This window comes from Macaca fascicularis, chromosome 5 (assembly GCF_037993035.2).
Source record: "Macaca fascicularis isolate 582-1 chromosome 5, T2T-MFA8v1.1".
Lineage (NCBI taxonomy): Eukaryota > Metazoa > Chordata > Mammalia > Primates > Cercopithecidae > Macaca > Macaca fascicularis.
In genome coordinates, this window is record NC_088379.1 from 57839267 (window position 1) to 57854047 (window position 14781).

The following is a 14781-nucleotide window of genomic DNA, read 5'->3' on the forward strand; positions in this document are numbered from 1 at the left end:
TGTCTACATGGGCAAGGGATAGCCCCCTCCTCTAGGGTCATACACAAGCAGCAGCCTCTGTGAGGAAGATTATGCAGTAGTCTTCCTCACAGAGGAAAAGGAAGAATTTTTTTTTCTCCCTGTCTTCTCCTCTGTCTCCTTCTGAAGTATCTTTATAGTCCCTGACACATGGCGGGGCAGCGTGGGGGAACCTGATATAGTCTGATACAGCACTTATTAGGTGAAATGTGTGTGTGTGTGTGTGTGTGTGTGTGTGTGTGTGTGTGTGTATCCAGTGTATGTGTGTATCCATCCAGAGGGAAGAAAACTAAAATAGTGGTCATCTCTGGTGGTAAGGTTCTTCTTATTACATATGTTCTAATGTTTAGCTTTTTGTTTTTTTGAGACGGAGTCTCACTGTGTCACCTAGGCTGGAGTGCAGTGATGCAATCTTGGCTGGCTGCAACTTCCACCTCCTGGGTTCAAGCGATTCTCCTGCCTCAACCTTGCAAGTAGCTGGAATTACAGGCATGCACCACCACACCCAGTTAATTTTTGTATTTTTAGAAGAGACAGGGTTTCACCATGTTGGCCAGGCTGGTCTCGAACTCCTGACCTCAAGTGATCCGCCTGCCTCGGTCTCCCAAACTGCTGGGATTACAGGCGTGAGCCACCATGCCCAGCTCTAATTTTTTTTAATATATCAGATATTACCTTTGCAGTAAGGAAGAAAATAAAACACTAGAAAATAAAATACAGTAGCCCCCTCGTTATCCTTGGGGGATACATTCCAGGACTCCCAGCAGAGTACTGAAGGAGAAAATTGTGATCCACAGTTTTTCTACACAGCTAAATAGTAATTCACACGTGAAGGCAAAAGGAAGAGTTTAGTCATGTTTTATGTAAATTTGAATTATGTCTATTTTCTATTTAAAACAGTATAATGTAAAAATATGTTTAATAATATCAATTCCAGGGTCTTTTAAAAAAATTAATTAAGAATCCCTATTTAAGAAATTCTCTTACCCCAAAGCTATATGACAACACAACTTTAGCTAGTAAGCAGAAATATTCACTATTGTCTGTATTATTTGAACTATGCTATTGCATTCATGCACTTTCTGTAAGTGATTTTTATGATTAGTGTGCTATTTTTATATTCATGGTTATTAAAATTTAAAATATTTTGATATGCTATAACAATGTCAACTAATCTTTTATTAAGTGGTTGTGTTTGTGTTAATGCTGAAAAACAGCTGAAAACAAGCTAGATGTGGTATGCCAATTCAGAAAAGGACACTGATAATAGTAATAGCAGTTAATACATTTCAAGTGCCACATATTTTTCTAAATGATTAATATGCATTACCTGTTTTAATACCTAGTTTATAACAGCCCTATGAAAAAGGGGGTTGAGACCAGCCTGGCCAACATGGTGAAACCCCATCTCTACTAAAAATATAAAAATTGGCTGGGCGTGGTGACACATGCCTGTAATCCCAGCTACTTGGGAGGCTGAAGCAGGAGAATCGCTTGAACCCAGGAAGCGGAGGTTGCAGTAAGCTGAGATCACGCCACTGCACTACAGCCTGGGTGACACAGAGAAATGCCATCTCAAAAGGAAAAAAAAAAAAAAAAAGGTACTATTATTATCCCCAGTCTATAGATGAGCAAACAGCCTCAAAAAGTTGAGGTAACTTGTTCATAAATAATTGAATGTGGGCTGGGCACAGTGGCTCACGCCGGTAATCTCAGCACTTTGGGAGGCTGAGGCGGCAGGATCACCTGAGGTTAGGAGTTCGAGACCAGCCTGGCCAACATGGCAAAACATCATCTCTACTAAAACTATAAAAATTAGCCAGGCGTGGTGGTGCACACCTGTAATCCCAGCTGCTTGGGAGGCTGACGCAGGAGAATCACTTGCATCCAGGAGGCAGAGGCTGTGGTGAGCCGAGATCACACCACTGCACTCCAGCCTGGGCTACAGAGCAAGAATCCATCTAAAAAATAAATAAATAATCGAGTGTGGATTTGAACACAGACTGACTCCAGAGCCTCCCCTATTAACTATGCTCTACTGTGTTTCTAATGCTGAGAAAATGAAAAGCAACATTAAAAAATAATAGCAGATAAGGATTTATGAGCTCCACAAACACATTCCTTTTACTTTACCCATATTCCTAAGGAAAAATTAGTCTCTATTTACATATGTCAAATGAATTAACGGAAAAGAGGGAAAGAATATTCCAGTTACTTGGAAATTAATTAAAATATACTAGCCCCCCCACCTTATCTTTGGGGGATATGTTCCAAGACCCCAGTGAATGCCTGAAACTGCAGATAGTACTGAGCCCTGTATATATTGTAGTTTTTTCTATACATACATACCTATAAGAAAGTTTGATTTATACATTAGCCACAGTAACAGCATCAATAGTAATATATAGAACAATTACAACAGTATTCTGTAATAAAGTTAAGTGACTGTGTAGTCTCTCTTCAAATATCTTATTGTACTGTACTCACTCTTCTAGTGATGCTGTGAGATGATAAAATGTCTATGTGATGGGATGAAGTCATGGAGCAAGATGATGTGAGATTTCATCATGCTACTCAGAAAAGTGCACAATTTAAAACTTACGAATTATTTCTAGAATTTCTCATTTAATGGGTGACTACTGTAAAGACTTTCAGAGGTTTTAAAGATTAGTCATGGTTGTTAAAGAATTTAAATGCAGGATTATATCTAAATAAATATATAATTTAAAGATAAAATGCAAATGGTAATTCTCAAAAAAAAAAAAGAAGTTGAATAAGATAAAATAATAATCTAAAAGTAATAAACCAGCTATAAATTCCCAGATTATACCAACTTTTATTGGTAAAACTAGGAAATACGAGAAAAATTCTTGAAAGAAAGTTACAGTGATTTTCTTATGTTACAAAGATAGGAGCTAAAAAAAATATTATTGATGGTTGATGTAAATAATTAGAAAAATTCAAGTAAAAATCTTTTTAAAGAATTTTAAGAATATCGAAATGTAAAACAGTGTATTCCTTTCAAATTACTTAAGGAAGGCCAAGCACCGTGGCTCATCCCAGTAATCCTAGCACTTTGGGAGACCAAGACAGGAGGACTGCTTGAGGCCAGGAGTTCAGGGCTGCAGTGAGCTGTGATTGTGCCACTCGACTCCAGAATGGTGACAGAGTAAGACCCATCTCATTAAAAAAAAAAAAAAAATTGCTTCAAAAAGTTAAATAAAACATATTTAAAGTTAGAAAGAAATCAAAGAAAACATAAAGAATCAGCAAGGAAGCATTTTAAAAATTACAGATTACCAGTTAAACAGTAAATGTATTTTATTAAGCTTACCCATTAGAAAGCTCCTTGGATATGATTTTCTTAAATGTCTACAAGTGACACACTTAAAACAAAGATTTAGGAAGCTTAACAGGAAAAGATAAAGACAAAAAAAGATAGGAATTACATCAAAGTAGAATCTCAGAGGTAAAACTATCACATGAGGAAAGAGGATCACTTTTTTTTATGATCCCTAACACAACTCATACAACTTCATGTACTAAGTAACAGTGCTAAAATATTTATAAAGTAGTTTTCCGCCATGGCCACCACTGGAGGGCAGAAGCCATGACTCTGTACTACCCTATAGTGGGCCTCAATAAGGCCACAAGGTGACCAAGAACGTGAGCAAGCCCAGGCACAACCACCGTGGGCGCCTGACCAAACACACTAAGTTTGTGTGGGACATGATCCCAGAGGTGTGTGGCTTCACCCCTAACGAGTGGCATGGCATGGAGTTACTGAAGGTCTCCAAGGTCAAACGGGCCCTCAAATTCATCAAGAAAAGGGTAGGGACAAACATCTGCCCCAAGAGAAGGCAGGAGGAGCTGAGCAACGTCCTGACCGCCATGAGGAAAGCAGCTGCGAAGGACTGAGCCCCTGCCATCTGCCTGTAATAAAAGCTTCGCAGAATAAAATAATTATAAAATAAAATAATTAAATTAAATTAAATTTAAAAATAAAATAAAGCAAAACAAAATAAATAAAGTATATAAAGTAAAAATTGTTGAAAATGCAAAACAATATGGACATAAATACAGAAGCACAGGGAAACTTCTTTAGGCACTCATTTACAGGCAAAAATATGAAAAGGTCATCTGGTGTCAAATATAATATAGGCCTTATCTATCATAAGAGTTTGAACTGGAAAGAAAAAGTTAGATGATAAAGAAAAAGCTTCTCAGAATATTCTTTTGTATAGTTATGTGAAGGATGAAGGGTGGGTGAAAGGACCAAAAACAGAAACACAGTCTTCCCGAATGAATGACAATCAGAATTCCGCTGCCCACCACAATTAAACAGATTTCTAGGAAAAGCTATCTTAAAAAGGCTGGTTACCATCTGGGTTTACACAGTGCTTTCACATTCTTATCACTTTCAACACTACTACAAATAGGAAGGGACAGTAGCATTTAGAAGAGAACAAAACAGAAACTCTTGGAAGCAAGAAAGGTGCATGACTCAAAGAGGGAAATTCCTGTGCCATAAAAGGATTGCGGGTGTATAAAATGCTCTATATATACCAATTGTCAATTTCCTTTCATGTTCAGCATTTCTACTCCTTCCAAGAAGAGTAGCAAAGCTGAAGTAGCAGCAGCAGCAGCAGCAGCAGTGGCAGCAATCGCAGCAGCAGAAAAAATCAAACATGAGTGTGAAGGGCATGGCTATAGCCTTAGCTATGATATTGTGTACTACGGTTGTTCAAGGTAAGCAGGACTTTTTATTTCTCAACCTATAAGTTCCTTTTCTAATGTTTCAAATGTCTTTTCTTCCACTTTTATCCTAAAAGACATGATAAAGTTATATTTAATCTCACAGATTAGAAGTTACACAGCTTTAGCACAGAAATGATGGATGTGTTTAAGGTACTAGAGATGATTATTGAAACTAGAAATTATGGACTTCATGGAATTTTTGATTTGGCTAGAATATCTGGCAAGAGCCTTTAGCAACAGTTTTAAGTGTCTATTAAGAAGATTTTATATAGCGATCATGTTAACAAGCTTTCTGGGAAAATACTTGAGGATAAAATCAAGGGGGCAAAACAAGCTTCACCTCCAATAAACTTCCTTCATGCTTCCCGGTTTTTAGTGATTCGCTTACAAATTTAAAGAGAATTAATCAACATCTTACTTAACTCTTTTCCCAGTAATAGTTGTGTTAAGTGCTATTTGACAAATTACTATCTTCACCCTTAATGAAAATTCTGCTCACGTTCGCCACCAGTTATAAACCACAGCCATCTGTTGCAATCAGATGCATTACTAACTAATGCTGTGATCTATTCTAGGTTTCCCTATGTTCAAAAGAGGACGCTGTCTTTGCATAGGCCCTGGAGTAAAAGCAGTGAAAGTGGCAGATATTGAGAAAGCCTCCATAATTTACCCAAGTAACAACTGTGACAAAATAGAAGTGATGTAAGTAATGAACTTGCTGAAGATGACAATGGTGCAGGCTTTTTTGTTTATGTATTTGCATCTAAACTTTAAGACTCTTTTGTATGTTCTTTTAACAGTATTACCCTGAAAGAAAATAAAGGACAACGATGCCTAAATCCCAAATCGAAGCAAGCAAGACTTATAATCAAAGTAAGTTACCAGATTACTCCCATGTTATAATCTGTTTTATCCAAGACAGATCTTTTGAAAAAGAAAATAATATGGACAACTACAGAAAGATTCTGCTATGATCCTGTGTGAAATATTCTGTTAAGGGGTCCTTGGTTGTAACAGTTTCCCTTTCTTACTATATGTTTTTAGATGTCCTGGGGGAAATAAGAACAGTCCAAGTAAATAAAACTCTTGTTTTCTTATTCCAGAAAGTTGAAAGAAAGAATTTTTAAAAATATCAAAACATATGAAGTCCTGGAAAAGAGGATTTGAAAAACTTAGAACAAGTTTAACTGTGACTACTGAAATGACAAGAATTCTGCAGTAGGAAACTGAGACTTTTCTATAGGTTTGTGACTTTCAACTTTTGTACAGTTATGTGAAGGATGAAAGGTGGGTGAAAGGACCAAAAATAGAAACACAGTCTTCCTGAATGAATGACAATCAGAATTCCGCTGCCCAAAGTAATCCAACAATTAAATGGATTTCTAGGAAAAGCTACCTTAAGAAAGGCTCCTTACCACTGGAGTTTACAAAGTGCTTTCACATTGTTACTTGTTGTATTATACATTCATGCATTTCTAGGCTAGAGAACCTTCTAGATTTGATGTTTATAACTATTCTGTTGTGACTATGAGAACATTTCTGTCTCTGGAAGTCATCTCTCTGTATTGATCTTTATGCTATGTTACTATCTGTGGTTACAGTGGAGACATTGACATTATTACTGGAGTCAAGCCCTTATGAGTCAAAAGCATCTATGTATAGTAAAACATTCCTCAAATGTTTTTTCATGCAAATACACATTTCTTTCTCCAAATAGCATGTAGCACATCAGTATATAGGGAAACATTCTTATGCATCATTTGGTTTGTTTTATAACCAATTCATGAAATGTAATTCATAAAATGTACTATGAAAAAATTATACACTATGGGATACTGGCAAAAGTGCACATATATCATAACCAAATTAGTAGCACTGGTCTTAATTTGATGTTTTTCAACTGTTTTTTATTGAGATGTTTTGAAGCAATTAGGATATGTGTGTTTACTGTACTTTGTGTTTTTATCCATTTGTATAAATGATAGCAATATCTTGGACACATTTGAAATATAAAACGTTTTTGTCTACCAAAGAAAAATGTTGAAAAATAAGCAAATGTATATCTGGCAATCACCTTCACTTTTCGTAATTCTGTCTCTTAGAAAAATACGTAATCTAATAAATTTCTTTTTTGATGCCTATATACTATAAAATTTGGGTATACTCAAGACTAGTTTAAAGAATCAAAGTCATTTTTTTCTCTAATAAACTACCACAACCTTTCTTTTTAAAAAAAAAAACAACAACAACAACTACATACTTTCCAGGACATTTGAGATGTCTTTAAAAATTTTGCCTTATATTTCAGAAACATATGCCTATCCATCATCATGCAGAACTGTTTAGAAATATATTTTAATGGGTAGGTGGGAAAGACAGTTGTTTGTTTTGTCAGTGGGGGGAGGTCTTGATAGTCCAAACCCCCTTCTTACTTGGAGAAAATCCCTTATGTGAGTGTTGGAGGGAGGCCAAAAGAGAGAATCCAAAGAGAGGAGATCCTCTCCTATAGCCACAACAAGGACTCAGCCATGCTGTTTCTACCCTAGACTTTGAACTCCAACTGGCATCACAAAGATACTATGAGTAAGAAAATTATTTAAAGCCTGGCAGCAGCAGCAACAACAATGAAAGTCTTACAGTAGTGGCTTCCCAATGTGTGTTCCTGTAGCATGACTCTGGCTAGTCCTTCCTATCACCTAGCTCCCTTAGGTCTTTGTCCATTTTCCAAGACTTATTCTCCATTATCCTGTGGATTCTTCAATCTCCAACTAAATTATTTTTCTCCTTAAGATAGCCAGAGTTGGTTTCTCTGCATGTAACCAAAAGCCTTGACTGACAGCAGTACTCTCTATATAGGCACCCGTACATTTGAAAAATAAAAATATTTATTTTAGGATTATAATCAGGTATATATATTGTATTATTATACAGGTCATAGATACAAAACAGATTTATAATAAATTGTTATATAAATCTATATAAATTTCTATATAGAGATGGGACTTCCATATAAATTCCCTGGATAGTTTTAAGACCTGAATCTGGCTGGGTGGGGTGGCTCATGGCTGTAATCCCAGCACTTTGGGAGGCCGAGGCGGGCAGATCACCTGAGGTCAGGAGTTCAAGACCAGGCTGGCTAACATGGTGAAATCCCGTTTCTACTAAAAATACAAAAAATTAGCCGAGTGTAGAGGCACGCGCATGTAATCCCAGCTACTAGGGAGGCTGAGGCAGGAGAATCGCTTGAACCTGGGAGGCAGAGGTTGCAGTGAGCCAAGATCATGCCATTGCACTCCAGCTTGGGCAACAAGAGCGAAAATCCACCTCAAAAAAAAATAAATAAATAAAAGACTTGACTTTAATCTTTAATCTTTGACTACTACACTGATTTTTTTTTAAGTCTCTTTAAAAATAAAAATTCACATAGTTGGCTGAGCATGGTGGCCCACACCTATAATCTGAGCACTTTGGGAGACCGACATAGGTGAATGGCTTAAGCCCAGGAGTTCAAGACCAGCTTGGGCAACATGGCAAAAATTCATCTCCATAAATAATATGAAAATTAGCTGGGTATGGTGGCACATGCCTGTAGTCTCAGCTACTTGGGAAGCTGAGGTGGACGGATCACTTGAGTCCGGGAGGTTGAGCCTGCAGTCAGCAGTGATCACACCACTGCACTCCAGCCTGGGCAAAAGCCTGCCTCAAAAAAAAATTTACAGAGTTAAGGCTGCACGATAAATTGGTATTTGTAAGAAGTATATTAAATATTATAGGCCAGTACATTATTATTGAGAAGAAAACATATACCTAAAGTTCTTCATAGCAAAATAAATATATGAAATATGAATAATTAACATATTTGAGCCAAGATCCTCCCCACCTTGGTACCTTTGCACATACTATTCTCTCTGTCCATTTCTTCATTAAGCTAACGCCTACTAATTACTTAGGTCTCAGCTTAAATGACATTTTCTCCAAGAAGCCTTTGAAACCACCCCTTCAGTTTCAATTAGATCAGATGTCCTATTTATTTATTTCCATAACACTCTCTATTTTTCTATCATACTACTTACTGCCATTGTAATTAATGAATTATTTCTGTGCCTATTATCTGCTGTCTCATAAGTGTAAAAGAAAGCCATTGCAGTCCAGGCCAACAGTACAGTTTTTGGTACATATCAGACCCTATTGAATGGCAATATGAACTAAGGGAAAAGGAATTTACAGCAGAGGAATGACATAAGGGAATGTACAGTAGTAGGAAGTATAAAGTGATTTTTAGGAATCACAATTAGATTCGTTTGGTTGGAGGGATGAAAGACATGAAAACATGTCTTGAATTTTACTCTGTACAAAATGGGGATTCAACAAATGTCTGTGAAGAACAGAGTGACCCTATCAAAGTCATTGGAAAATATTCCAGGAATTGCATGAATGGTTGATTGAAAGTGAGAAAGACTGGAGAAGGAAAATCAGTTGGGATTTGCTGCAATAGCTGTAATAGCTCAGGTCTGTATTTCCAAAACTTCAAGGCATTCTCGTATCATCTTTACAATTTTTTTTAACATTTCTCTGTCTGATCTTCATTATATTTTTAGAAACTCTATATACCACTTTATTTTACATATATTAACATCAAAAGTAAACTTTCACTACTATACATGTGAAATGGTAATACATGCCATGGAAATAAAATGTAACGATAAAACAAAATACAATGAAAAAAATAATATTCCCCCTGATTTAATTAATCAGAGGGACTGAAGTTAAGAAAAGAATAATTCACTGATACTAAATGTTATTATCAATGTACATGGTAGTGTCCCACGTTTTGGAAAACACTGGTGTGAAAAGTATGGGGCTGGCTCTGCAATAAGTTAAACAGAATTATAGTAATTATATATTACTATATAATCCATCAATTCCATTCCTAGATATATACTCAAAAGAACTGAAACAGCTCTTTAAACAAAAACTGGTACACAAATGTTCGTAGCAGCATTACTCACAACAGCCAGAAAGCAGAAACAACCCAAATATCCATTAACAAGTGAATGGATAAAATGTGGTATACACACACAATAGATATTCAGCCATAAAAAGGAATGAAGTACTGATACATGCTACAACATGGATGAACCTTGAAAATATGCTAAGTAAAAAAAGCCAGACACAAAGGACCACATATTGTATGATTCCATTTTATAGGAAATATCTAGAGTAGGCAAAAACCATAAAAACAGAAAGCAAATTAGTTGACTGGGGCTTGGAGGAGGTGTTAATGAGAAGTAACTACTTAATGAGTACGAGGTTTCTGGGTGATGAAAATGTTCAGGAACTAAATTATGGTGATGGCTTCACAGCACTGTGAAAGTACTGAATTCCACTGAATCATACTCTTTTAAATGGTTAAAATGGGAAATTTTATGTCATTTGTATTTTACTATCATAAAAAGAAGAAGGGCTAAACTAAGGTGATATTAGTAAGAGTAGAAATATAATGACAAGCACACTCTACAGAAAGAATCAAGACAGTGATAGATTGGACGTGAAAGTTGAAGCTGAGGCTGGGCACGGTGGCTTACGCCTGTATTCCCAGCACTTTGGGAAGCCGAGGCGGGTGGATCACGAGGTCAGGAGTTCGAGACCAGACTGGCAAACATGGTGAAACCCCGTCTCTACTAACAATACAAAAAAATCAGCTGAGTGTGGTGGTGCATGCCTGTAATCCCAGCTACTCAGGAGGCTGAAGCAGGAGAATCGCTTGAACACGGGAGGCGGAGGTTGCAGTAAGCCGAGATTGCATGATTGCACCCTAGCCTGGGCTACATAGAGTGAGACTCCATATCAAAAAAAGAAAGTTGAAGCTGAGAAAAAGAAACAAAGAACATGTTAAGGATTTGAATCTAATTTTAAAGCAAGAGAAGAAACAAGGGAAAAAGACTGAACTTTTGATGTCTGAAAGAATAGTTCTGTCACTAACAGAAATAGGGATATGAGGGGGAAGATGTAGTTTAGCAGAAAAAACTGCAGATTCAATTTTAAATACATGGAACTTAAGAAGCCAAACACCCACAGTGACTTAAAATTTCAGGACTGTTTCCTCTAATTAGCCAAGAAGAGCTTTCAAACAAATGGAGTAGTTTTGGATAATACTATTAGAAAAGGAAAGATTATACTTAATTATTTTTGGCTACTGAGTACGGGACCTAATATGCTCACATGGAATTAATATACCTCTTTGTATCTGTTTCTGAAAAGATTTTCATAGCCAACAATTATAAATCTTTATGATAGGGTCAGCACATTCTGTGGATTATAAGTAGTACTCACACAAAAAAACTGGTTTTTTTTTTTTGGAGAAGGGGTGAATGAGGCAATATTAGTTGCTTCTTCTTGCCTTGTCTGGAAATTTTATTTATCAGACACTGGTAATGAAATTGAGCAAGTCTGAGATTAACACATAACACTGAAACCATAGTTTCACTTAAGTACCTAAGAAGAATATGTCCTAAAACTCCTGGCAGCATAAGTACAGATGTATTCATAGTTCCTTGGTGCTGCTCAATAAACTGCTTCTAAATTGGAAATGCCCTAGTGTGAGTTATAGACTCTATACAATAAATCCTGACTTAGCATTCGTCTTCAAATTGTTCACAAAGACAAACTGTCAGTAAGAGGTTGAAGAAAACTAAATGATAATGAGAGGTGACAACATGCTAGCAGCCCTGGCTCTCAGCGCCTCCTCGGCCTCAGCCTCAGCGTCCACTCTGGAGATGCTTGAGGGGCCCTTCAGCCCACCGCAGGCACTGTGGGAGCCCCTCTCTGGGCTAGCCAAGGCGGGAGCCAGCTCCCTCTGCTTGCAGGGAGGTGTGGAGGGAGAGGCGTGGGCGGGAACCGGGGCTGTGCAGGGTGCTCTCGGGCCAGCACCAGTTCCAGGTGGTCATGAGCTCAGCAGGCCCTGCACTTGGAGCACTGGCGGGCTGCGACGGCCCCAGGCGGTGAGGGGCTTAGCACCCCGGCTAGCAGTTGCAGATGTGCGCCGGGTTCCCCAGCAGTGCCGGCCCGCTGGCACTGCGCTCAAATTCTCGCTGGGCCTCAGCTGCCTCCCCATGGGGGCAGGGTTTGGGACCTGCAGCTCACCAAGCCCCAGCCTCCCCTACCCAACACCGTGGGCTCCTGTGTAGCCCGAGCCTCCCTGAGGAGTGCTGCCCCTGCGCCATGGCACCTGGTCCCGTTGACCACCCCAGGGCTGAGGGGTGCAGGTATGTGGTGCAGGACTAGCAGGCAGCTCCACCTGCAGCCCCAGTGTGGGATCCACTAGGTGAAGCCAGCTGGGCTCCTGAGTCTAGTAGGGACTTGGAGAACCTTTATGCCTAGCTAAGGGATTGTAAATACACCAATCAGCACCCTGTGTCTAGCTCAAGGTTTGTAAATGCACCAATCAGTGCTCTGTGTCTAGCTAATCTAGTAGGGACTTGGAGAACATTTATGTCTAGCTAGAGGATTGTAAATGCACCAATCAGCACTCTGTGTCTAGTTGAGGGATTGTAAACACATCAATCAGCACCCTGTCAAAACGGTCCAATCAGCTCTCCGTAAAACGGACCAATTAGCGCTCTGTAAAACTGACCAATCAGCAGGATGTGTGTGGGGCCAGATAAGGGAATAAAAGCAGGCTGCCCCAGCCAGCCAGCAGCAACCCTCTGGGATCCCTTTCCCTGCTGTGAAAGGTTTGTTCTTTCACTCTTTACAGTAAAGCTTGCTGCTACTCCTTCTTGGGGTCCGTGCCACCTTTATGAGCTGTAACACTCATCGTGAAAGTCTGAAGCTTCACTCCTGAAGCCAACAAGACCATGAACCCACCAGGAAGAATGAACAACTCCAGACGCGCCACCTTTAAGAGCTGTAACATTCACCACGAAGGTCTGAAGCTTCACTACTGAAGTCAGCGAGACCATGAACTCACCAGAAGAAAGAAACTGTGAACACATCTGAACATCTAAAGGAAAAGACTCCAGACACACCATTTTTAAGAACTGTAACACTCACCGCAAGGGTCCGCGGCATCATTCTTAGTCAGTGAGACCAAGAACCCACCAATTCCAAACACGATAATCTAAAATATGGAATAACATGCACTACTGAACTACATTGTATCTCAAGATTCCTCTTCTGAAAAGACAACCAATGATCAATCAATTAAAATTAAAACTACACATTTTCTAAAGATTTTGATTAAAAACAGAACAAAATATCACAAAATTCTAATTTATTTTGTTGAAATATCTTATTTATGGGAAGGAGAAAGAAATGCACCACACTTCCCCCAAACACATTTCCTTTATTATAATGTCCTCCAATTTTGTCTCTTCCTCCAAATGATGAAATCTGCCGTATTTGTAAAAGTCTTCTCAAGTGCATGAGTTCAGAAACACTGAATAGCCTAAAATGTATCCAAACAGAAGCTATTCTGAGCCCCTCCCTCCTCCAATGCCATGATGATTGTTAGGGTCTACCACCCACTTTGCCAGCACTCATTTTGCCCTCTGCTTAGGCTGGCTATGAAAGATGAGACGCATGGGTAATCGAAAAGTATATAACCAGTATTACCAAACACCGTGAGCTGAGGGAATCTTTTGAGAGCTCAGAGTGAAAACTATGAAGGGGAAGCTTTGCCCTCCTCTCCCATACTTTCCAAGGCACATTCTGCACCAGCTGAGGGGATTCCCAGTCCACAGAAATCACTGATGTCCTCCTGCTCACTTTTTAGAAAATTTCTTCTAAGCACAACAGTTTCCGGGAAAGCATTTTTTCCTTGGTCTATGCTCATTAGTCTGTCAGGGCAGACTGTTTCTTTTTTTATGCTTGTCTTTTTTGGCCTGATGCCATAATCAGAGGCTTAAAGATAAATCAATAGCAACTGAAACAGAAACTAAAGCGGGATACTTCCTTGATTTTCATTTTCTTTCAAAACTGTACTCAGATCAGTGACTTCTAGGAAAGTTAATATACCATAAACCTTGCAAAAATTGAGAGAAATATATAAAAAGAGTTATCATTTAGATTTTTATTTAAATGACACATGCAGTCTTGGTTTTGGGTGAAATAAGTAATAGTGGTCTTGCTACTGTCTCTAAAAGTTTGATTTTTTTTCTAAATGATTTTTCCATGCTGATCACATTTGTCAGGTTTCTACCCTGAGCAGACCCCTCATTTAAAACGAGAAGGGTCCTTCGTTTGACTCTGCTCACCATGCACTGTTCTGATACTAATTCAATTTCATAGGTAATCTGATCCTGGGAAAGGGGTGACTTGGATACCAAAACCAATCATCCTACTCACTGAAAAAGTTCTCATTGTAAATGGATACACAGTCTTTTAATTTTCATCTTAGTCTCTTTTAGATTTTGTTAGCAGAGTTAACTCTCTGAGAATATGCTTACCGTGGATGACTAGGAAAAATGAGAATTTCTGGACTGGAAAAACTAAGGACCAGATTTTACAGAATCCTAACAAGGCATTATCACTCCTATGAGACCACCAATCTTCCTGACTGGTTAGTTGGCTTCCCCCTTTGCCATTTTTTAATGACATTTATCTGTAATTGCACAAGCTTTCCTCTCCTGGCCACTTATTTAAGTAAGATTCACACTTTATGGCTCATCTGAGGTCTTTTTTTCTGAGGGATCTTCTGAAAACTTCTGACCTTAATGAGTACGTATAGTCTCCTATGAACCTCCACGTTATTTATTTTCTATACCACTCATTTGGTACTGATCATAAAGGCTTTTTTTCTTTTTTATTTTTTTTTTGAAGTGGAGTTTCACTCTTGTTGCCTAGGCTAGAGTGCAATGGTGTGATCTCGGCTCACTACAACCTCTGCCTCCAGGGTTCAAGCGATTCTCCTGCCTCAGCCTCCCACGTAGCTGGGATTACAGGCACCCACCACCACGCCCGGCTAATTTTTTGTATTTTTAGTAGAGACAGGGTTTCACCATGTTG

At 38.6% G+C, this 14781-nt stretch overlaps 1 protein-coding gene and 1 non-coding gene across 3 annotated transcripts; both read left to right on the forward strand.

Moving 5' to 3' along the window:
- Positions 1-3628: 3628 nt before the first annotated feature.
- On the forward strand, positions 3629-3936 carry LOC102142626 (large ribosomal subunit protein eL36). The gene has a single exon (XR_006698041.2). It is a non-coding gene; the product is annotated as a large ribosomal subunit protein eL36 (transcript).
- Positions 3937-4605: 669 nt separating this feature from the next.
- Positions 4606-6917, forward strand: CXCL11 (C-X-C motif chemokine ligand 11). Of its 2 annotated transcripts, none has more exons than XM_005555011.5 (4): positions 4606-4767; positions 5352-5478; positions 5577-5649; positions 5880-6917. In XM_005555011.5, the coding sequence occupies exons 1-4, from the start codon at positions 4707-4709 to the stop codon at positions 5901-5903; spliced, it is 285 nt and encodes a 94-aa protein (XP_005555068.1). In that variant the 5' UTR covers positions 4606-4706; the 3' UTR covers positions 5904-6917. The 2 variants fall into 2 exon arrangements, with proteins under 2 accessions (XP_005555068.1, XP_045248411.1); XM_045392476.3 differs by having other exon boundaries at positions 5884-6917.
- The last annotated feature ends 7864 nt before the right edge of the window (positions 6918-14781 follow it).